Below are 24,135 nucleotides of genomic sequence, written 5' to 3'. Positions count from 1 at the left end.
CTCCTCCACACACTCGACAATTAATTAAAAATTAAACACAATTCAACTCAAATCAATTGAAATCGATGCTTTCTTCTTTTTAGGCAATAATACATTCTTACAGGTGTCACAAAAACCTCTCTTTCATGAAAAAACCAAAACCACTAACACCAGTTTCTCTAATACACACAAAATCCCCTAAATTATGAGTAACTTATTGTGTATAAAATTCAGAATCTTGCTATAGGTGTCTCATAGTTGGACAAATCTTTATCACCAATATAAATGTTGATACACCTCACCTAACCATCTCACCATATATAGGCCTCCATATGTCCACATAAAATTATTTGATTTCAACATATAAATCCATTTAACGCCTCTCATTGGCTCTTTTGCAAGCTTAAGTAACACTGGAGTGCTTTTTTCAGTTATAAAGGGTGTATTTATTTTGTCACATACCGTTGAATTATTTTGTAATTTTCATGGCTCCGGTATTTTTAGAACCCTTCTGGCAATAAAGATTGGATTTTTATTTTCTGGGCACGAGCTTCTTCTTGTTTAAAGGTAAAATCTTGGCCCTTTCTTGCATGTTGTGCAATGATTTGACGATTTCATTTTTACCATCATCGAAATTTGCCCCTTTGCACGATTCTTGAAATCTTGTTATTGCGGCTGAAATTTGTGGACTGAGGTGAAATTTTGGGTGTTTCGATTTGAAATGTGTTGGAAGGGAAGTTCTTTGTGTTCTGTTTTTCTATCTTCCTTCTGTTTTAGGTAAAATGTATTTTGGATTTTTTTGTATGGTAGCTGACTGTTTTTGTAGATTATGTGATAGTTGAAGTGCGTTTGAGCTTGTTGGTTGTTGTTATAGAACACTTTAGGAAGAACAGAACCTTCCCTTCTCGTTAATTAGTGGATTATGAATAGTTGAAAGATTAACATGTTTAGTTCTTTGCCACAAACCCTACCTAGTCTCGTTATCTTTGGTGATATAGGAAAACACATTTGGAAGTGTTAAATTTGTGTTGTTGTAGAAGAATGATTGATTATCAGTCCACGTCCCTCAAATACACTTTAGCCATTATCGATAGAATAAACTCTCACCGCATCTTGCTTTGTACATGTGCCGCCCGCCTTTTCTAGTCATGCACTTGTAAGTTTGAAGTGATGTGGATTTCTTGTTTCCTGTTTGGAGTTGTATGTTTACAGTCTGCCTTCATCTTAAAGAAGCTTGAATGCGGGTTCATTGTTGTTTCTAGATTTTGGTGACAATGAAAGTAGCTTCTCTTGAGTTCTTTTTGTTAATTACTACTATATGCTGAAAGCATAAGCCATGTTTGGCAGACGTTACCTTCGTGCAATTTTTTGCTTCTCTCGAGAACTATGATTTGTTGATGGATTCGTGTTGGTTCTTGACCTAGAGATATATTATAATTAGGATGAAGCCATTCTAGTATATTCTTGTTGATTATGCTTTGTGATATTGATATATAATCTCTCTGTGCGTATATGTGCATAGATACGGAGAGTTTGTTTTGTCATCGCAACAGTTTCTAGTACTATATTTTATTGTTGTTTTCTTCTTATGATCACAGGCATCGGAGAAATTTGCAGGCATCACACTGAAACTCACTATGACTTGATGTTTCAGTCGTAAAATGCATATCACAAAGCAATATCGCTGCGTGCACTCCGCAGCCTGTGTTTGTACCAAAGGGCACCTTAGTGAGGAAGTGATCTTCTTAGTTTTCAACCATTTGAACTGGAACCCTAAGTTGATAGTGGCCCTTTCTTGCACGTGCAAATGGCTAGACGATCTCGCCAAACGAGTCCTCTGGAAGGAGTTCTGCAAGACACGGGCTCCTAAGATGATGCGCGATCTCCACTCCAGCGGAAGCCATATCGTGGATGGGAGCTGGAGGGCCCTCGGAAAGCTTCTCATATACTGCTCCGGATGCAAGAAAGACGGGCTGTTCAACCGCGTCCACGTCCCCGGCCATTTCGTGTACAGGACACGTTTCTCAAGGACATCGGGGAAGAGCTTTCTCCTATCACAATGCAGGACGGACGTCTTGTACATCTCCGACCCCTGTGAGCATCTCGACCAAGGGGAGGAAGGGGATATAGGGTTTTTCCGTGGGATCTTCAAATCCTTTGCGACGTCTAAAGTCAGGAAACTGTTGATCAGCCGGGGTGCCCCGCTGCATCCGAAGGAGGTGTGTCCATACTGCAAGGCGAAGCTGTGGAACATGCAGGCAGCCAACATGATACCCTCGAGCGCCAGCTGCAGGCTCGGCGCGTACGATGACTGCATCGAGTATTATGTGTGTCTCAACGGACACGTGCTCGGGATATGCACCTTGTTGCCTTTATCTGATACAGATGAAGCATCTGAGGAGTGATGCAGATTTTTACTCTTAAGTCAGGTATTTCCATTAATTTTCTTCAATTTTCAGCTTCTTTATTTGCTGCTCTACAGCTTTGTCTCTTCATGTGAGCAGTGATGCACCTTCACTGGGAAAATCGAGGCTGTGGGTCGAGACGGAGGCGAGCCGAGGGATGGAGGATGGGGATGTTGAGTGAAGCTTGGTGTGTATAATCTGCTGCTGTTTTTGGGGTAGCAGAATGTTGGTGTCTGTAAATATGGTCTGTTATTTATACATTTTTGTGCTGTGATTTGTGACCTTACTATATACATTAACTGTCTGACTGAGAAGCTGTCTAATTTCACTATTTCAATATGATTGAATACTATCTGTTCAACTAAACACGAGGATAAAACGGTGTTGGATCAAACAACGTCTAATTAAGTTTGAAACGATGTTTTATTCATTCGCTTTAAACTAGTCGCCACATTAGCGCGTAATTTGCCGAAAAGGACAGATGTGATAATAGTAAAAATTTCAGTTTTCGTGATTTATTTTTTAGATTTTGAGATGTGGAATGGACTAAAATTCAATTCTTTTGCTTTTATTTGGCAAATTGTCATGATCAAACTCAAAATTGTAAACTAAGTAGTAAAAGCTAGTACAAAAAATAAAGATAAACAGTAATAAATCAAAATAATTCTTACATAATTAAACTCAAAATTGGACACTAATACAAGCCACAAAAATAGTAAAAATATACAAATAATAAATCAAAATTAATCGAATCAGAAAACGAAAATTAAAATGAAGTGAAAAACCCGAGTGGTTAACTTTTTGTTATCTCTTCTTCCTTCGGAAATCCATCTGCCGCCATTTCCGCTCTTCTTTCCTACTCACCTTCAATTTTGCGAGTCCGATTCCAGCAGCGTCGCTGCAGTTGGGGCTCAATCTCAGTGGCGGCAATTCGAAAGGAATCAATTGTCTCTCTGCGATTTATACCCGAGTCTTCATCTTAGTTGATGACTATTTAAGGTAAAATTTCGATTCTTGTTTAGCTTCATAATCCTTCTGAACCGGACTGCAACCTTTCATTTCTGTTGTGCTCTATTCCAAAGATTGAATCTTTCTTACTTTAGGAAGGAGTTTCTGGTGTATTGCTTCATTTGATGCTAATTTGGGAAGGAAAGTTCAGTAATTCGGCTTCTAAGGTTAGTTTTGATAATGGTGGAGGTGCTGAGTACTCCACCAGCATGTTCTGTTTCAGTTCATCCAAGCATTCGTGATTTTAGGATCCCTTTTCGGTGCATCAATTGCTCTGCATATTTTGATTTTGGGTGGAAGATGAATATGAATTCTGTTTCAGCCAAAAATCATAGTTTTGGTGTGGTGGCGTTGGCTGAAAACTCGTATTTAAGAACAGTTAGACAACGGGGAAGTTTTCTGCTATGCAAGTCAATAGACAGTAAAGTTTCGCGAGGTATGCGAAACAATGTTGCAAGTCTTGAGCTTAGGGAGTTGGTTTGTGAGGGAGAGAAAGAGGGTCTTGATGGGAATGGCTCCAAAAACATATTGCCACCTTGGGGTGGTTTGGCTGATCGAGAATTGGATGATCGGAACTGTTTGGATGTTCGTGCACCAATGCCTTTGAAGGCCGGTGATGAGAGTATGGATGAGATACACTATTTGGAGGAGAGAGATGAGGAAGTGTTGTCAAATAGGATTCTGAAGCTCAGTCGGGCGAATAAAGTGAGGAGTGCATTGACATTGTATAGATCAATGGTCGTTTCTGGTCTGCTGCCTCGTTCGCATGCTTGTAATTCCCTTCTCACGTGTCTGTTGAGGAATAGAAGGCTAGATGATGCCTTGAGAGTGTTTGAATTCATGAAGTCGAGTGATATCGCCACTGGCCACACTTACAGCTTGGTTTTGAAAGCAGTGGCTGATGTTCAGAGCCGTGATGTGGCCTTAACCATGTTTGAGGAAGCAGAAAGGGACGGCAGAACCAAGAAACACATGGATGTGGTTGTTTACAACACTATGATAGCGATGTGTGGGAAGGTGAATGACTGGCGTCAGGCTGAGAGGATGTGGAGAAGTTTGAGAGACAATGGCTGTGTAGGGACAACAGTCACGTATCGTATGCTGGTCTGCATATTCGTCCGCTGTGGTCAGAATGAGCTAGCTCTTGATGCCCATCACGAGATGGTTCAAAACGGATTGAGCCCAGATGATGATGCTATGCAAGCTGTAATAGGGGCGTGCACGAGGGAGGGGAAATGGGACACGGCCCTCGATATCTTGCAAACCATGTTGGGAAACGATATGAACCCAAGTCTCGTTACTTGTAATGCTCTGATCAATTCACTGGGCAAAGCAGGCAAGGTTGATCTTGCATTCAACGTGTACGAGCTCTTGAAGTCGTTGGGGTATGCACCCGATGCATACACGTGGAACGGCCTGCTCTGTGCGCTGAACAGAGCAAACCGACACTCTGATGCTCTTCAGCTCTTCGAGAGCATTAGGAAAGAGCACAGTTCCGTGTTGAACCTGCATATATACAACACTTGTTTGATGTCTTGCCAGAGGCTTGGATTATGGGATAGGGCAATGCAGCTGCTATGGCAGATGGAAGGGGCCGGTTTCCCCGTCTCTGTCACATCGTACAATCTTGTCATCGGAGCTTGTGAGGCCGCAAAGAAGCCAAAGGTCGCGTTGCAAGTATACAAGCACATGGTTCATCAGAAACAGAATCCGGATGTATTCACTCTCTTGTCGTTGATAAGAAGCTGCATTTGGGGTTCCCTTTGGAAAGACGTGGAGGAAATTCTAAATGTAAGACGTTGAAGCTGTGTTTCCTGCTACTTGAAGACATGCTTACTGATTTTATTTTATTTTTTTGTTGGTGTTTTAGGCAGAACCAAATGGATCTCTATACAATGCTGCTATACAGGGATCATGCTTGAGGAAGGAGATTGATTTGGCGAGGAGATTGTACGAGAAAATGCGCGAGATTGGCCTCAAACCCGATGGCAAAACCCGGGCTATGATGCTGCAGAACTTGCCCAGATGTTGATTTGCAGAAGTATTGCAGGTTTATTTAGTTTTTGCACTTCTGCTGATGCAACTTAACTGCAACATGAATCGGACCTCTCTTTCTCTCTCATACATAGAGTGATATATTGTATAGTAAACAGAGCTTTGCTTTTTTCCTAATATATGGAGTAACATGTTTTGTCTTGTTTTAGAATATTTCTAGTGTCTTGTCTACTTGATGTGTAGACGTTATCGTGTTCATGTTCGTGTTGAAATGAAGGTACGAGGAAAACAAGTAGATAAGTAAACTAAGATTCCAATAAATCACAATGAAATTATAAAAAAGCAAAAGAAACATTCATCTTGGTCTCTCCAACAATCTCTAACTCAAGTAGATGGAGCTAAGAGCCTATCAGTCTGCATATCATAATATCACACACGCGCATTTGCTCTGCTTCGGATCAGTTTGTGGTTTCATTTCTGCAAGCATGAGAGAGAATCTTGCTGAGATAGAACTGTTGAAGATAGTATGAGACTGAAGATGGCATTTCAATATGAGGAAAAGGGCTGTATGGTATATGAAATCTAACCGTGTGGTTGAACGACAACGTGCATGGTGACGCCTCCTGGGATATCATATAACGGGCTCCTGCATTCGCCCACACTTCTGCTGTTCTCCAGTACCCTCCCTGCACTGATCAACTTGATGTCTTTTACTGTATGTGGCCCATCTTCTTTCTCTGCTCGAAAACAACTTCGTTACCGTGTTTGCAAAAGAACAAACATCATCAGAGAACATCATAGAATATCCAAGTGCAGACCAGACTCATGGAGATCAGCTGAAACTCTTATCCAACCAAATTTGGCAGAGGAACAAGGGGTCGGAGGGAAGAATGCAACGTGCAACGACGTTACAAGTAGCATCCCTACAAGGATGCTTACACAAAGTAGAGCTACAAACACCATTACAGACTAACTCAGAGCTGTAACTAAACTGTCAGCAAATAGCAGTGATCAAACATTCTTGTTTTTTTTCTTTTCATACTGTTAAGGTAGTTTTTCACACCCAAGAAAATGGGTATATTTCAAATCTAGAGATCCTACAAGAACTGTAACAAGTCAACCTCAGCACAAGTTCAGACAAATTTTGGCACGACACAATCACTTTGTATTAGAATTCAAATCGATGTCATAGCAACACAAGTCAAGAAACATCAACATAAAAAGAATTACAGTCGATTCGTCTAACCTCTAGGCCATTCTGCTATGATATTCTCCTTCAAGGTAGCGATACTCGTGGCCATAGGGAAGTTTCTCGGGCCAATATCTGAGCCATCGGTTAACCTGAACTTGATCTCGAGCTGATCTTGAGCTGCAGACATCTCTTCAAACTAATTTACACAGATAAGAGACACCAAGATCAAAGCAATAATCAGTCAATCTTCAATGATGCTTAGGCCAAATCAAGAAATCTTCTCTGCATAGACTTTCACAAAATCCACCCAAGTTCCATATACTTGTCTTATCTACAAAGAAAACATGAGATCAGATTCATTAGAAACACAGTCTTGAAAATGTGATGGTGCACATATCACATGTATCCCTATCTAAAGGAATATATATCACTATGTAATGGAAGTTAAGTGGAGCACCATATGTGTAACTCATTGTGTATTAGAAATCATGACAAAATAAAGATTTCAACTAAGGCCAGCATCAGGGAATAAGAACCTCAACCTTGTACATGTCCAAACTCCAATAATATTTAGACACACACACACACAGTCATACACTTTCTTATTATACATAGAGACAGTGAAATGAAACCCAAAAAAAGATAAGTGTTGACATTAGAATTTCACCACCTCCCCTAACCTCAAAAACTCCTAAAGGTTCTTTTTTCTTTTAAGAGAAAAAACTTTTCATCAACTATTGTTTTTCATTGTATTCATGTCTCCACCAAATCAATCAGAAAGTCAAGGCCCCATAAAGGAACTGAAGAAACTGTTTTTCCTCATTTTCTTTCATATTTCAGATAGAAAATCCAATCTTCTAGTGTCATTAAACTCAAATTAAAGGTGAGACTTACTTGATCTTGATGTTCCCTTCTTTTTTCTTTCACAGCAAGTTCGAAACTTTTTTCAAGAAAACACAAAGGGTGATTTTCATTAGCACTAAATTAATGATATTATAAACTTTGTAATAATAGATCATTAAATGCTAATTGATTATTGATTAGTGATAAAAAATGATCAGACAAAAACAAGTGTGTTCCGTAGTTTCCAATGCTATTTCCCAAATTCTATGGGAAAATCGACTTAGATTTTCCTTTTTTCCTTTTTCGCCTTCCATGATTTAGAAGTACTAATTGACATTTACAGTTGTGGCAATTAACAATTATAGTAATATATTAAGTACTAATTGACATTTACAACAAATTTCTATTAAAGATATTCCTTCCTTAACTGGCAATTAGGTGTGATGGATCACTTTATCCATCTTCATTTCTTTTTTTTTATTCATTCCACATTTATGACAAATTAAGACACGTTGCAGATTTTGTGAGGTAATACCTTTTTTACTTCTTCCCTTCGCTCTTACAAAATCATTAAACAATAAAGAGCAGAATCTTTACAAAATGGTAAAGAGATCATTCAAATTATGGCGGGGGCCACCCAGAAATAATCTTAAATAATTACGAATCTGATCAATCAAATATTCAAATTCTTTAATGCCAATGGCCTTCTTGTTGCCAACTGGACTAACACTATAACAAGAATAATTGATTTTAAAAAAAAAACGAATCTTCGACAATATAAATGCTCCAAATTCTTGAAAGAAAATGCATACAAACATAGTGCAGAACAAAAATAATAATTAAAAAGTAAATATGATGAAAGAATAATCTATATAATGTTTGGACAGGTTCATAGTTCATACAAAGAAATACATGATTTTGAAAAGCCTTTCAGCAAAAATCTGAACAGAAAAATGGAAACTGAAACAAGAGGAAAGTGTCGTCTTTACGTCTATTGGGGCCGTAGTAGGAGCCTCGAGATTTAATGCATCTTAGCTCAGTCCTATCAAGCAATGGACCAGAGCATATACCAACTATTCCCTTCGACTATCTAAAACATGGGTGACACCCCTGTATGGATATGCAAAAATAATATCATGTCCTTTATCCAACCAAAAATATATCAACGAATGCTACTTTACATACTGGAAGAATGAATCTCATCCCTCGATTTGTAATACAATCCTCTGCTTCAAGGACTGGGGCGAATCAAACAAAAACGTGGGTCTCATGTCTGGCCACATTGTGAATGCGTTCTGAGATTCACCTAAATCCCCAGTTTCTTTCTCATTTAATCATGAATTGATAAATATTACCTGCCAAAGATGTGGCAGTTCCCTCCATCTTTTTTTTCCCATGATTTCCTTGGTGCATGTTTGGTGTCATTACTACTCCAAGATGTGGCAGTTCCTTACGAAATCGCTAGAGTAGTTTACGTATTTTGTCCAGAATGGTCGGAGATGCTCAAATCCAATCTCCAACCATGGTTTTGACTGGCCGTTGTAGTGGATCACGGCTGCCTTTTTCACATTTTCAATATTTGTCTTGTTCTGATAGCCCAACCCAAGCATGTGCCAGGAAGGATCGATTGGATGAACATGACCCTTGAAAGCAATCAAAGCTGGGGGAAGAGTTCCAAGTTTCCATAACGTGAGGTTTGACTTAAGATTCTGCAATAAGACAGCACCCACATTAGAAGAGCATATTACAGAAACTCTTCACATCATGCTGGTGTGATGGGAGCTAAACTAGAAATTCTAACTTTATTTAATCTAAAATGCTGATAACGAGTCCTCAACATATGACAGTCACAGCACTCTACACAACTGAAATCCTTGCATAGACATAACCAGCTCCTTCTTCCAGCATCCATTAACCTGTTCACCCACCTCCAGCCAACTCAATTGCATTGTATTCTATATCTAGATATTGATTCAATTGTTTTGACATTTGAGCAACATCTCCACACAAATTTAAGATCAATATTTGAAATATGCCAGACTGCTATACATAAATGTTACCATTGGCTACTGCAAGAAAGCACTAGTTTACCTCACCAAAAAAACAGATTGAGCTATACATAAATGCGCATGTTTATTACCAACTTGGGTTGGTCCAACTCAATAACTAGCTAAGAATGGTATTGTAGCTGAAATAGGGGCTTCTAATGCGGGTTGAAGGTGGCTGGGCCACAAAAGGACTGGCTGGGTAGAGATGAAACCAGCATACAATCAGAAGAATTTTACATGATGGAATATCTATAGATATGGCTATTGAGGCAAATGATGGAACCTGGAGGTAACAGGGGAATAGGACATAATGAAAAATACGCTCGGGCAACATTAAGGACGGCATAGAGCACCATAACAAGAACTACGATGCATGGATAAACAACCCAACTTTATCTTCTTTGAAAATGGGAAGAGTTCAACCATAGGGAAGATAGATATGTGGATATAAGAACAGGGTTTTCATTTGTGAGATTTTAGGCTGTATGCTGGTAATTACAAATCTGGTGCTCTAGCAGCTAAAGTGAAGACTTGGACCTTGCTACCAAGAGCAATCCTTTTTTTATTAATCAATTAAGCTGCCCAAAAAATAGATAAACAAGAAATGACTTAAAGTGGATGGAAATTCTAGTGTACCTCTTTAAGCCAGGAGTGATAAGTATCTCTAATATTTGTCTTTCTCCACTGATGCAAGTCAAAAATATTCATCCCATATGCCCATGCACAGTCATCCGGATTTAAGTTCTTTGCTATAAGTGGATGAGAGAAGTTGAAATAGTTCCTGAGTCGCTTGGACATAACCCACTCATCCTCACCTTTACAAGTTTCAACAGCTCCATTTACTTTTCCATTAAGGTCAATTTCCCAGAGAGGAGACAGATCTCGTTGAATTACAATATCATCATCCAGGAAAACCACTTTATCAAGGTTCGGGAATAGCTGCAAAACATAGAAAATATCATTCTCCTCATGAATTTCAGGATTTCAAGAAAGAAAACAATATGTCATTGGGAAAAAAATGCTGGAAGTGGAACCAAATTCCAATCCCATCCATTGATTAAAAGATATAAACAGCCAGAGTGAGAAACAAAACCAATGCCATTCTCCAACCATTTGACATGGTATCTAGTCATCTACTAAAACATATATCCCTCAAACTATTTCTTTGGATGAAATAATTTTATTAATCAAGAACCTGAATGGTTAAGATAAAGAGAACAAGGACTCCAGGCTTTTCACCTAAAAAGATTGAAACATAAGCAGTAGAAGATTCAACAATTTAATGAAATATGCATTCAGTTGACCAGAGTGCAATGAGGGATCAACATGCCAAGCTTCAAGCAAAGGAACAAGATTAATTGTCTTAATTTTCTCAAAAAGGATTGTATGTGAAGTTTTAACCTCGCCAGCTCACCCTGGACCTTCCAGTTTTAATGTGTTACCTAGAATCACATATACTTAGACACAGAAGAATACAAGTGCTGACGATGAAAACAGTTGTCAGTTAGTATACTGGCATACCAAGATTTTTGGGTATGACACCCCCCTTTTAAGATAAATATAATATAAACGTGAATCATACAACATGGAAGATATATAAGTTTGATAGATCAAACAATTACCTCTGGGAGATATATGCGGAGATGGTTAAGCAATGATATGTACTTTGGACTTCTAGCCTGTAATTTGGATGCAAATGTTCGTGGGGTCGTATCACTAAGATTGGCCCCAGCAATGTGATTCCCATGGTAGTAATTCCTAATACCATAGTGGTTTTCCACAGCTTCAAGAACTGGAACATTCTCTCTTGTTAACCAATCAAACTGATGTACACCTTTTACTTCAACTATAGCAGGAGGCAAAGGATGAAGGGCAAACCATGAATGCATGCCAGCATAAGTCTTCTTGTCAGTTATCACATGGAAAACTATCTTTTCAGGGTTTGCAGAATTCTGCACAGCAGATGTTACAACAACTGCAGCAGCAAGAATGTTGTCTGTGGATAACACAAAGTGATGGTAGGAGTTGTCAGAGAGCAAAGGAAGTAACTCCGGAGCAGGTAACTGCCTGCGTGCATGAGCATTGGAAGAATACTCATCAGTCAGCCTCAGTGAAAGGCAATGAATACTCTTTGGTATGGCACTAGCTGCAAAGTGTTTATTCATAAGCTCGGCGAACTTGGACTGCCTTATATCCCTTTCAGATCTCTCCATCTGTATGGAGAAAAGGCAATTATTAAAAAAAAATGAAGTTTGAAACCAAGGTCACTTGGGGAAAATCCAAAGAACTAAAGCTTATCTTGGACCACAGAGATTATATCACCTCGTGAATGAAATGCATGGAAAAATATAAAACATCTCAAGTGGTGAAGGAACGTGACTTCTGAATATATAATTTGTTAACACAAATAGTATGGAACTGTGAAAAAAATGAGATACACAAATACATACCATCCCTTTTAGAATCAGGGCAAAGTCCTTTGTACTGTACTTGTTGTTTTTCATTTCAGAAAGAAGCTGATTATAAGATTCTGGGATCTTCAAAGTGTCAGGGACTTTCTCAGAGTTTACTTGATTCAAAATCTTAACAAAGTCCTTCACCATCCTCTGTCATAACAATGACAAAGTTTTAGCTTGTTTTTTGTGATTGATATACGGGCAATTAACTAGATAATTATGCGATAAAATGATCGCATGAGTGCACAAATAGAAACAGAAGTTTACCCCTGAATCATTGGATCTACCAAGAAGCTTTGGTCCTAACCGACGTCCTAAACAATCTGAAAGAAATAAAAGAGAAAATTTGAGGGCACATATGCAAGCTTTTGAATAAAAAGAAAATTACAGCTTCAGATTAAATTGCTTAATGAAATCAATGGCATCTGTCCAAAACCACAAACAGAAAAGGAAGAACTAGAAGCAGTCTTGATGAAAATATCTACAAGTTTGGTTGTATATAAACGATTGTTAGTAGGGAGAATTCACTGCATAGATAAATATATGCACACACACACATATATATACGCTACTCCATCCGTGAGATTTTGTGCAACATGGGAGTAATCCATCACGTCACTGCTTTAAACATCTAGAGACTACATGCTAGTAGGAAGTGCGGAGTTGAAGAAGAGATTACATAAAACTTTCCATAAATAAGATCACCAAACTATCACTAGATCAAAGTTGTACAGAAGCATAGAGGGGTGACTTGAACCAGTTGATGCAGAGATATTTAGCAGATTAAGAAACAAGGAAAAGGATATTTAGCAGATTAGCTTAAAATATCTGACACCTAACACAGAAAAAAACCACTTGATGCAAGCAGCCACATCAACAACAGGACTGAACAAGAACATCAAACACATTTAAGGCGGTGAATCATAATTCAGGTGTCGCATCAATCTACACAACTTTAGAAGCTAGAAACACATTAATGCTCCCATACCATTGCATACAACCGACGAACAAATAGGATTGAAGTACACAAAATCAATAATCAAATTATGATGTCAATGGAATAACCAATGAGTAGGCCGACAATCTCACAAAACGTACCAATCGACGAGCACTTGTTGACACCTTCAAGGGTGACAAGAGCCGTTAGAATGAACGCAAACGGCAACAAAAACGCGAGAATCAGAATGCTGTGGAACAGCGTGCGATACGAAACGTGGCGAGCTGCGACCTTGATCTTCATCAAATCTCCACCTCCATTTCCATTTCCTCCACTGTTGTTTGATGAAATCGTTATACTTCTCATGCTAGGTGAGAAGTGCAGCTGCATATTCCTCCACCGCCGACCCTCTCCTCCACTATCCTCCTTTTCCCCCCTTTCAACCTCCCCAAATTCAAACAATCACCGCCGCCGACGCAACAAATCCCAATATCCTTCAAAACAACAAGGTCCAAACAATCCTCCAAAATCAATAAAGCGCCTCTGTTCACCATCAGATCCGCCCCGGAAATTTCAACGATCTCGTTTTCCCTCCAGCTGTGAACTCCTCCCCAGCATTGAAATTATCCAATAAAATCCCGCCCAATCCAAGCACCCCTAGGGTTCCGATTGCTTCCCGATTTCCGTGTCTAGTTTAATTTAATCAAATCAAGGAATGAAATAACGTAAATGTGAGAGCAATGCATCGACTAAATCATCACAGCAAAGCAAGTAATCAATTCTCCCCACCTCTCTCTAGATTTAGCCGTTAATGGCTGATGTCGGAATCTCTCCTCTGGATCGGGAGTCGGAAGAGTGAATGTAGAGAGAGAAACTATTGTTGTTGTTCGTTTTAAGTCTTTATAATCATTTTCTCGTAATTAATTGTATTTGATTTCTCGTTATTAATTGTAATAACATCTAAGTAACAGAAATTATATCTTCTTTGGTCGACAATTCAAACCGTGTTGTCCAAAAAAAGAAAAATAAAACAATAAAAGAAGAATAGACCGATTTGACTTTCGTAATTACTCAGAAAGGAAAATTTAAATCGCATTTTTAGTATATTAGGATTTGGGGAATTTGTCGGTTGGCTTAGCCTATGTATATAATTAACCGTGCCATTATTAAAAAGAAGTTATAATTAATTATGGCGTAAAATGATAGGTTACCAGATTAGGGGAATTAAGTCCAGAATTAATAGGTGTCATTAATCAATTGTCTACTATGATAGGCGTATGTCACAGGCTCACATAGTATACCGACTTTGATTATAATAGTATGAAATGTAGATAGGATAATAGGATGTAGCTAAATTAATTTATAGGATTAATAGGAGTTCATTTTTAGTGATGAGTACATTTTTTATTGTATAAAATTTCTGAATTTGTGTGTAATTTAATGCTCGGTTGGTAACTGTGGAGTATTAAAGTAAGATTAATTTCAAGACTAAATTAATATGGACTCGATAAATAAATAAAAAGAAGTAAAATTAAAGTTATTATTGATTTTATAATGTTATTTGGTTAGATTAAATTAATAACATAAAATATGGAGGGTTTGATGAATAACATGTTGATATAGTATTAAATTATAAAATGATATCTTGCCCTAGAATTGTGAATATATTTATCTCGATTGATTAATTAAATGCTAACGTCTAAATTAATTAGTTAATGACAAAGTCTAACTAATTAATTATAAAGTATACTAAATTAATAGTAATACTGATTAAATAAGTGAAGTTGTGATTAATTAATTGTCTGGTGGAACTTCCACCCATCTTTAAACAAATCATGAAATGTGGCAATCGCCGCAGGCGTAGCCAGATTGGCACGGAGGGGCGATCTGCCGAATGGTCTGGTTCGAATCTAATCTGTCGTGAGTTGCTTCCATCTCTGCATAAGTGTGAGGCTTGGGAGATGGGCTTTAGGCGACATGGGTTAAGGTCTCCTTCTTAACGTCTATCGTAACTTTGATTTAACCTCGCATGATGTCGGGCCGGAGTGTGGAGGCCGCTAAGGCGACGGATCTCGCACAATGAAATGTGGCAAATTGAAGGAGAATTGTGTGGGGATCTAAACCTGTTAATTGTGGAATAGGTTTTTTCCATTGGCAGATCGATTTAGTTCTCTATTCGCTTAAAAGAAGAAAAAACTTCGAGCAATTGTTCTCTTTGTGTGTAAGATAAGGGTTTGATTGGTTGCCTTGAAACAATAGATTAGGGGAATGTTTTCTGCATTTTCCTCTCGTTTGGTTCACTTTTGGGAAAAGCTTTTGACCGGAAAAATATCCCGACCCGTCTCAGTTTTTGGATAGTTAACAAGTTTTTGAGCTATCTCTAACCCCCCACCACCCTGCGATACAGCTTGTATCTATGGATGCAAAAATTGATGCTAAATTAGATTTTACCAATTTACCTTTCATCTACTTCAAGAAATTGCAATCCGATTTAATTGTGAGGAGACGAAATCTAACGCCCAATTAGGGCGAACATAAATTGGGCAAACGAAATTGGGAAAAAAGAAACCACGCGCAACTCATTGTGCTCCCTTGACGAGGACGACGCGATAGGCTTCAAACATGTCCGATACGGACTTGATTCGGAAGGTATTGATTTCTTCACAATCCTAATTAAATCGACTCTCACCGTAAACGTTTTAGATCTACTTGGATGGACCCAAGTTTGTGCTTAGAGCTCGAACTCACACGCAGAGATTGATAGGAGGCTTTCCAATAGTTCTACGTTGTCAATGAAAATGAGAGAGGGAGACTCGAAATTTTAATATTTGTTGAATGGATGAAAAATATGGTGGTGGGATTCTCAAATTTTCGCTTTTTACCGCTAAATTAGGGTCAAGGGTAACGTGGGGTTTACAAATTAATTCAAGGGATATAGTGGTCTTTTTGTTGCATATTCTATTATTTGCCTATTTGAAAAAAAGAAACAAAATGTGGCGGAAGAATTTCTAACCGCAACCAAACAATGAATAGGGTTAGTTATCTCTATCATGAAAAGTTGGAAAGGATTGTAAAGTAGTGAGCATGTATTGATCTAGAACTTTACATTAAAGATAATATAATGAAGAAAGGTAAAAAAAGTCTTTTTCAATAATGAGAAGAAATCGCAATTCATAATTTTTGGATTTCCGATTTAATCCCCTTATATAATGTCGGGCCGAGTGTTGGGGCTGCTAAGGCGACGACATCGCCACAATGAAATGTGGTAAATTGAAAGAGAATTGTGTGGGGATCTAAACCGTTAATTGTGGGATAGGTTTTCTCATTAGCGATCGATTTAGTTCTCTATTCGCTTAATATAAAAAAGTAAAAAAAAAAAAAAAAAAAAACTTCGAGCAATTGTTCTCTTTGTGTGTAAGATAATAGTAATGAGTATGTATTGATCTAGAACTTTGCATTAAAGATAATATGACGAAGAAAGATAAAAAAAAGTATTTTTCAATAATGAGAAGAAATCGCAATTCATAATTTCTGGATTTTGTATGTAGTGATATATGTTTTGGGTACAACTTTCAAGTACAACCAATTGTATGTGATACTCAAACTATGTATATTGTTCTGAAATTAGCTCATATTGATTTCTTAAATATACATTACGTTCCTTACTCTATTCCATCTCAGGGAAATAACCCTAATAAAAACAATTCAGACAAGTATAAAACACAAAATCAACTCCAAAAAGGAAAAACAAGATGAGATGGAATGGAGGGACACTCGCCTGAGCCATGTTCCTTTGTTCTTAAATCAGCAATTAAGGATATATGGCATGATATGAAATAATATTAAATATATGAAAAATGGATCACTCCTCCCCTTAAATGACCACTAAGGAGGGAGGGTTGACCATTTTCATATAGATGAGTCACGAGTTGACCCGAGACAAAATTAAGATATTTTAACATGCTTCCGCACGCACTCAAAACGATACATCTGACTTTCATCATAAACAAGACAAGAGATAATAATAAAAATCATCATGACTTAGGCTTCACTCGATACCATATTAGAATGAGCACTCAATTCCTTAAAAGGCTCATTCAAGGAGTGAATAATTCATTTCTAATAATATATTAGTAATAAAACTATTACACCTCATATTCTTGACGTGCTAATTGCACGTCAGAAAAAGAAGTCTAAGGTCATCGACAAGGATTACTATAGATATTTTTAAACTTCAGAACTATTAACGAGATAAACTCATAATTCAAGGAACATTTTTATAGTTCATCATATATAAAATAGAGTTAACTACAAAAATAGTCCAGACTATGCGCTTTATCTCCAGAACTGCCGACTTAAAAATCCTAGACAACCTGGTACTTATCTCGAAAATGGTATTTTTAAACTTTGATGAAAATACTTTGAGGTTTGGTTTAGGCGATTTGTTTTTTACATTTTAAATTGATATTATTTCATGATGATTAAATCGATTTTATTTCAAAATTATCATTCTTCATCTTTTGGCATCCTTCACTTTGTTTCTTTATTTCAATATTATATTTAATTTTATAAAATTAAATTTTAAATTTTAATTTTTAAATATCAATAAAAAATTTTAATTATTAAAATTACTATTAATTTGTTAATTAATAGTAATTTTAATAAATAAAAAAATTTATTGATATGATATTTAAAAATATTGATTACAACTATTAATTTGTTATTTAATAGTAATTTTAATAAATAAAAAAATTTATTGATATGATATTTAAAAATCAAAATTTAAAATTTAATTTTATAAAATTAAATCTAACATTGAAATTAAGAAACAAAGTGAAGGATGCAAAAGAGACTAAGAATGATAATTTTGAAATAATATTAGATTTAGACATCAATTAAATAATATTAGATTTAAAATGTAAAAAACTAAATCGTACAAACCCCTAAAACCCTCCAAAAGGTATTTTCTCACCTAAACAATGAAAAATGATCATTTTCGATAAACGCTTAGTTCGGTCTTCTGATATTTCAAAGTCCGAATTCATCGGCGAGATAAACGATATGAGGACTATTTTTGTAGTTCAATACAATATGAAATTAGTTAAAATAGCAAATGGATTACATATTTTCGTCATTAAGTCACACCGTAGTCAACAAGTAGAAGCATGAGTTGGGTGATTATCAATTAAATTTGGGTGCTCCGAAAGCAATGGCAACCCGACGCCGATCAACGAGGCACGAGGAAGAGTACATGGTGCTAACTAAACGACAACCAACTCCATCATAATCATTCAATGCCCCCAAATATCTATCTTTTCCACATGCTTCCCATTTCTCACCTCACGAGATTTCACAGAGAGAGGAATTGAGTGTGCATTTCAGATATAGGAAGAGAGAGAGAGGAATTGACAACTGAGTGTGAGGAGACACTGTAGCAATGGCGACTTCCTCGACCGGAGGAACGGCGATCGCGTGCTCTAGGCTGATTCATGTCACCTCCAGATGCCGCAGCTCCAAGGTGTTGCTGCTCAAGAGGGGAAATCCGTCCTTCTGCATCCGCTGCGTCTCCAGCGAACCGAAGCCGAGGCTGCTCGATCCAATCACTGAAGAAGGTGGTGTCTCCTTTTTAGGCTGTTGATTTTAAAATGCGTTGGTGTGGTGATTCATTCATGTTTTCCTGATTAACAAATTTGTGATGATATTAGGAGTGGGGAGCAATTTGAAGGCTTCACCTGCCGATGCTGCGTCAATTGCATCGAACATCAAATATCACGCAGAGTTCACACCGTTGTTTTCCCTGAGAACTTTGCTCCGTCGAAAGCTTTCTTTGCCACTGCGCAAAGCGTGCGTGATGCGCTTATTGTTAATTGGAACGCAACGTATGATCACTGCGAAAAAATGAATGTGAAGCAAGCCTACTATTTGTCTATGGAATTTCTACAGGTTCAGCTTACCACTGCCTGTTTATACAGCACGAAGCGCAGTACTAAGAATTTATATGCAATTGGCAACGTATTTATTGCAATTTGTGATATCCTGCAGGGTAGAGCCTTGCTGAATGCGATTGGTAATTTGGAGCTCACTGGTGAATATGCAGAGGCTCTGCAAAAGCTTGGTCATACTTTGGAAACTGTAGCTTCTCAGGTGAGCACGTTGAGTACTTTTTAAGTTCTCATGATAAATAGTGTTCTACAAGTAGGAGTTTGTCCCTGTGTTTCAAAACAAACTCCCTCTTTACCTTCAAGTTTTATTAGCATCCAAATCATACATCGTGATTCGTGACACAGTATCATTTTCTGCCAGTTACGTGAATATATTCATTCTTACTTTTGTTGCAACCAGTAAATATCTGATTTCTCCTCTAATCCGAAATATGAATTTCAACTGAATCAATTATCATACTCATACATATTCTATAAGACTCCTTTTGTGTATATAGAAGAAACATTAATCACGATAATTGCCCCTTTATAACTTTTTCGGACTTTGAGTTTGCAACGAGCTAGTATATTCTTCTTTAATACTCACAAGTCACAAGTGCCAATTATGTGGATTTTTTGTGGCCGTAGCTAATTTTTCATTCTCACAGGAACCAGATGCTGCTCTTGGAAATGGTGGTCTAGGCCGGCTTGCTTCCTGTTTTCTGGACTCTTTGGCAACCTTGAATTATCCAGCATCAGGCTATGGCCTGAGGTACAAGTATGGCCTATTTAAGCAGCTAATTACTAAGGATGGCCAAGAGGAGGTTGCTGAAAATTGGCTTGAAGTATGCTTTCTCAAAGTTCACAATTATATTATTTCTTTTTAAGAAAAAATCTAAATATTTCCTGAGCATTTAATTATGGTCAGTAGACAGGAGCCTAAACAAAGTCAGTTATTCATTTGTTCTTGCTCTTTTCATTTTGGTAGCAGCAAGTGCTTATTTTACGGTCATCACAATTTACAGCCACATATGCTTCTAATTTCAGATTGGAAATCCTTGGGAAATTGTTAGAAATGATATCGCCTATCCAGTCAAATTTTTTGGAAAAGTCGTGACTGGTTCGGATGGGAATAAGAACTGGACTGGTGGGGAAGATATACTGGCTGTTGCATATGATGTGCCAATACCAGGATATAAGACCAAAACAACTATCAGTCTCAGGTTGTGGTCCACTAAAGTTCCTTCTGACCAACTGGATTTATGCGCCTTCAATGCTGGAGAACACACTAAAGCATGTCAGGCCAAAGCTAATGCAGAGAAAGTAAGTTATCTGATTTTCTCACAAAATCTGTTATGGTGTTTTTCCTTTGATCATTATGTGGAGCCAGTATGCTTGATTTATGCTTTTGGGAATTGGGATCTCCAGTAAGATTTGTTGTTATTCATTTCTATTGTAGCAACACCAAATTCACAAATGGTTTGATACTATGCATGTGCACTACATCCTTTTGCATTATTTCCTGATAGAATAAAAAATTCACAAAAATAAAATAATTCATTTCATACAGTATGCATTGTCTGAACCATTCTTTTGCTGTTCACTCTTTCCTTCTTCAGTCCATTTCAACGTGCTATTGATATATACTACTTTCTTTGATAATAATGTTAGTACTTTCTTTGATATCAGATCTGTTATATACTTTACCCTGGGGATGAATCTGAAGAAGGAAAGATTCTTCGACTAAAACAACAATATACACTATGCTCGGCTTCTCTCCAAGACATTATTGCCCGGTTTGAGAGGAGATCTGGTGGAAATGTGAGATGGGAAGAGCTTCCTGATAAAGTTGCTGTTCAGATGAATGACACACATCCAACACTATGTATCCCAGAGCTTGTGAGAATTTTGATGGACTTGAAGGGCTTGAATTGGGAGACTGCTTGGAGGATTACTCAGAGGTACCTTCATGTTAAGCATTTTCTTGAAAGTTTACATCCAACTATTTGATCAAGATATGCATTGGGCACATTGAGTCATTTTTCTTTTGAAATCTCTTGTTTCATGGTGCACTCTTAAAAGTGATGCCCCAATATTTTGTCTCCAACACTTAGTAGGCTAAGCATTCTATCACCATCCTGACAACTCTGCCGTACATTTGCCAAAATGCCAAGCAATATGTTGGTAGTCCAACAAGTGTTTTTGTGATGGAAGTCTCATGTAGCTAAATTTACTAACCCGATGAGGTATGATTTCCAGAACTGTGGCGTATACGAACCACACTGTTTTGCCTGAGGCCCTGGAGAAATGGAGTTATGATTTAATGCAAAGACTGCTTCCAAGGCATGTAGAGATCATAGAGATGATTGATGAACAGGTAGGGAAGAAGTAATACTTTGAGAAAAGTAAAAGCTTGCATTTCATCATTTACATTGCTTGACTGTTGTATCCCTGTGCATATCTTTCAGCTAATTGGAGAAATAATATCAGAATACGGAACATCAACTCCAGAAATTTTGAAAAAGAAATTGGAAGCAATGAGAATTTTGGAAAATCTTGATCTGCCTGCTTCTGTTGTCGAATTATTTGCCAAACAAAATGTAAGCCGTATGGATGAGACAGTTGAGGAAGTGGAATCTATTGTTGAAGTCAAAACTACTGAAAAAGATGAGAAGCAAACACCAAAGAAGAAAAAGGTTGTAAAAAGGAACCTGCTCCTCTACCACCAAAAATGGTCCGGATGGCTAACCTTAGTGTTGTTGGTGGTCATGCTGTGAATGGGGTGGCTGAGATCCACAGTGAAATAGTTAAAGGAGAAGTATTTAATGACTTTTTCCAGGTGGAAATCTCTCCCTACTTTTAAATTAATCTCTTTTTGAGCAAGAATTTTATCTTGATGTTAAGCATTATCTTTCCCTTTGTAGTTGTGGCCTAAGAAGTTTCAGAATAAAACAAATGGGGTAACCCCCAGGAGATGGATCCATTTCTGCAACCCAGATCTAAGCACTGTAATAACTAAGTGGATTGGAACTGACGACTGGGTTCTGAAAACTGCAAAATTGGCAGAACTGCGGAAGGTACTCCATAGTGCTAAGCACAATTTTTGTGCTGATGTATGTAATGGACCATTGTTGATGTTACTAACTCCCCTTAATGATTTCTGTACGTCAGCTAAATGTTTGCCAGTTTTTAACTTTTCGTAATCAAGTGAGATGCATTCTGACTTGAATGGTGAAATCTTTGACAGTTCGCAGATAATAAGGATCTCCATATTGAATGGACTGCTGCAAAAAATCCAACAAAAATAAGGTTGCATCATTCATCAAACAAAGAACTGGATATTCAGTTAACCCTGATGCAATGTTTGACATCCAGGTCTCTTTCTCCCCTTTACCCTTCCTCCTTGCATTTTCTATTTATTATTTTTAATTTAAATCTAGTTTCTGTTTTAATAAGCCATGAGGCTATTGCCCAGATTATATATTGTAATTATGGACTTTTCTTGCTACTCTTATTCATTTTAATTTCGCTGTTTATCCTCTGAAGATATAATGTTGTATGGACTAATGATGCATTCCTTTATCAGGTGAAACGTATTCATGAATATAAGCGACAACTATTAAACATTTTGGGAATTGTTTATCGTTATAAAAAAATGAAAGAAATGACTGCAGCTGAAAGAGAAGCAAAGTTTGTTCCCGAGTATGTATGTTTGGAGGAAAAGCATTTGCAACATACGTACAAGCCAAGAGAATTGTAAAATTTATAACAGATGTTGGGGCCACCATAAATCATGATCCAGATATTGGCGACTTGTTGAAGGTATGAGTTGAACCAACATAAAAATCAAGATAAGTTTATGGTCAGTGTTGATCATACTTGTGTTACAAAGACAATGAGCTTTCTTCTTCCAAATCTTTAGTAGCATTGCTAAATATATGATGGTCACATACCATTGCTTAAAGCGTGACACTGCAGTTTTCTTTCTTTTCTGATTCATTCAATTTCTCTTCTAGGTCATATTCGTTCCAGATTACAATGTGAGTGTTGCTGAATTGTTAATTCCAGCAAGTGAGCTTTCACAACATATCAGGTAATGAAGCTAATATATAAAATTACAATCATAAATGCACCTGATCCTAGATGGAGTAATGATTCTTCTTAAGCAAAGTTGTAAGTTCTTTCTGGTGTCTGCCTCCCTACCCCTTTCAGTACTGCTGGAATGGAAGCCAGTGGAACCAGCAATATGAAGTTTGCAATGAATGGCTGTGTCTTGATTGGGACGTTGGATGGTGCCAATGTGGAAATTAGGCAGGAAGTAGGAGATGACAACTTTTCCTCTTCGGTGCTCAAGCCCCTGAGATAGCAGGACTTCGAAAGGAAAGAGCAGAGGGCAAGGTATGGTGCACACACTCCCTGACTCGGTTCTTTTGCCTCATTTAAATTAACAAACCAAAGTACATGTTATTGCATGATTTTGTGGATATCCAAACATTATAAATCACTGGTAAGATCACATTTATGCGATTAGACAAGAAACATGAGTTTGAATCTGAACTCAACTGGATCTTGATCCATCGGACCGTCTTACACAAGATTCTGTCGTCCATATCAAACGGTTCTTATTTTGGCTCTAAATGTAATGTCCATTGCAGTTTGTACCAGATCCACGCTTCGAAGAAGTGAAAAAGTTTGTGAGAAGTGGTGCTTTTGGCGCCTACAACTACGACGAACTGCTAGGTTCTCTGGAAGGCAACGAAGGATTCGGACGTGGGGACTACTTTCTGGTGGGCAAGGATTTCCCTAGCTATATCGAATGCCAAGAGAGAGTGGATGAAGCTTATCGAGATCAAAAGGTAAGTGGTGCTACTACTACAAAGCAAGTTGTGTATCTTCTTAAATTTATTATGCGGAAATATAAGGGTTGGATGTTATTTATTTGGCAGAGATGGACGAAGATGTCGATATTGAATACGGCAGGCTCCTACAAGTTCAGCAGCGACAGAACTATTCACGAGTATGCGAGGGACATTTGGAACATCAACCCCTTGCAAATAAATTAGATATGAGACTACTTTCAAGCTACCCAACACTTTGACTCAAAATTTATTATGCATCAAAATTTATTATGCATCAGGCACTCCAGTTTAATATTTTTAATCTATTAATCTCTACACCCACTATTTAGAGTCCTATTTTGACTAAAGGTGAATGAAATTAGGTAAGAAAAACTTAGTGGAATATTCTCCCTTTACTACAATGTGAGGAAAGTATAAAAATGTGAATTTGTACCAAATCCATATGCATATAGTAGCATGGGTATGGGTCCCTTGAAATGACAACACTTTTTA

At 37.5% G+C, this 24,135-nt stretch overlaps 4 protein-coding genes and 1 pseudogene across 11 annotated transcripts; 3 read left to right on the top strand and 2 right to left on the bottom strand.

Annotated features, from left to right (window-relative positions):
• The first annotated feature begins 279 nt into the window (after nucleotides 1-279).
• LOC125205136 (EID1-like F-box protein 2) lies at nucleotides 280-2,750 on the top strand. The gene is made up of 3 exons (XM_048103953.1): nucleotides 280-546; nucleotides 1,578-2,408; nucleotides 2,484-2,750. Exon 2 carries the CDS (start codon nucleotides 1,641-1,643, stop codon nucleotides 2,382-2,384), a length of 744 nt encoding a protein of 247 aa, XP_047959910.1. The 5' UTR covers nucleotides 280-546; nucleotides 1,578-1,640; the 3' UTR covers nucleotides 2,385-2,408; nucleotides 2,484-2,750.
• A 413-nt stretch (nucleotides 2,751-3,163) lies between these two features.
• LOC125205126 (pentatricopeptide repeat-containing protein At3g29290-like) lies at nucleotides 3,164-5,600 on the top strand. The gene is made up of 3 exons (XM_048103941.1): nucleotides 3,164-3,383; nucleotides 3,488-5,183; nucleotides 5,263-5,600. The coding sequence occupies exons 2-3, from the start codon at nucleotides 3,573-3,575 to the stop codon at nucleotides 5,422-5,424; spliced, it is 1,773 nt and encodes a 590-aa protein (XP_047959898.1). The 5' UTR covers nucleotides 3,164-3,383; nucleotides 3,488-3,572; the 3' UTR covers nucleotides 5,425-5,600.
• Nucleotides 5,601-5,665: 65 nt separating this feature from the next.
• On the bottom strand, nucleotides 5,666-8,017 carry LOC125205138 (membrane-anchored ubiquitin-fold protein 1-like). 5 transcript variants are annotated; one of them, XM_048103955.1, is made up of 5 exons: nucleotides 7,474-8,017; nucleotides 6,634-6,910; nucleotides 6,206-6,337; nucleotides 5,975-6,124; nucleotides 5,666-5,864 (listed from the first exon to the last, which is right to left on the bottom strand). In XM_048103955.1, exons 2-5 carry the CDS (start codon nucleotides 6,764-6,766, stop codon nucleotides 5,809-5,811), a joined length of 471 nt encoding a protein of 156 aa, XP_047959912.1. In that variant the 5' UTR covers nucleotides 6,767-6,910; nucleotides 7,474-8,017; the 3' UTR covers nucleotides 5,666-5,808. The 5 variants fall into 5 exon arrangements, with proteins under 5 accessions (XP_047959912.1, XP_047959914.1, XP_047959913.1 ...); XM_048103957.1 differs by lacking the exon at nucleotides 7,474-8,017 and adding an exon at nucleotides 7,260-7,276; XM_048103956.1 differs by lacking the exon at nucleotides 7,474-8,017 and adding an exon at nucleotides 7,122-7,246.
• Nucleotides 8,018-8,261: 244 nt separating this feature from the next.
• LOC125205127 (probable galacturonosyltransferase 14) lies at nucleotides 8,262-13,429 on the bottom strand. 4 transcript variants are annotated; one of them, XR_007173723.1, is made up of 7 exons: nucleotides 13,025-13,429; nucleotides 12,194-12,249; nucleotides 11,921-12,076; nucleotides 11,093-11,683; nucleotides 10,107-10,409; nucleotides 8,608-9,131; nucleotides 8,262-8,532 (listed from the first exon to the last, which is right to left on the bottom strand). XR_007173723.1 is itself a non-coding variant. In XM_048103942.1 (6 exons), exons 1-6 carry the CDS (start codon nucleotides 13,251-13,253, stop codon nucleotides 8,850-8,852), a joined length of 1,617 nt encoding a protein of 538 aa, XP_047959899.1. In that variant the 5' UTR covers nucleotides 13,254-13,429; the 3' UTR covers nucleotides 8,262-8,849. The 4 variants fall into 4 exon arrangements, 1 of the variants encoding a protein (XP_047959899.1); XR_007173722.1 differs by having other exon boundaries at nucleotides 8,262-8,695; nucleotides 8,778-9,131; XR_007173724.1 differs by having other exon boundaries at nucleotides 8,778-9,131.
• A 4,791-nt stretch (nucleotides 13,430-18,220) lies between these two features.
• Nucleotides 18,221-23,977, top strand: LOC125205119 (annotated as a pseudogene).
• The last annotated feature ends 158 nt before the right edge of the window (nucleotides 23,978-24,135 follow it).

Source organism: Salvia hispanica, chromosome 2 (genome assembly GCF_023119035.1).
Source record: "Salvia hispanica cultivar TCC Black 2014 chromosome 2, UniMelb_Shisp_WGS_1.0, whole genome shotgun sequence".
Taxonomy (NCBI): Eukaryota; Viridiplantae; Streptophyta; class Magnoliopsida; order Lamiales; family Lamiaceae; genus Salvia; species Salvia hispanica.
Note: the sequence above shows the minus strand (reverse complement) of the source record. Positions and strands in the feature narration are given on the sequence as shown.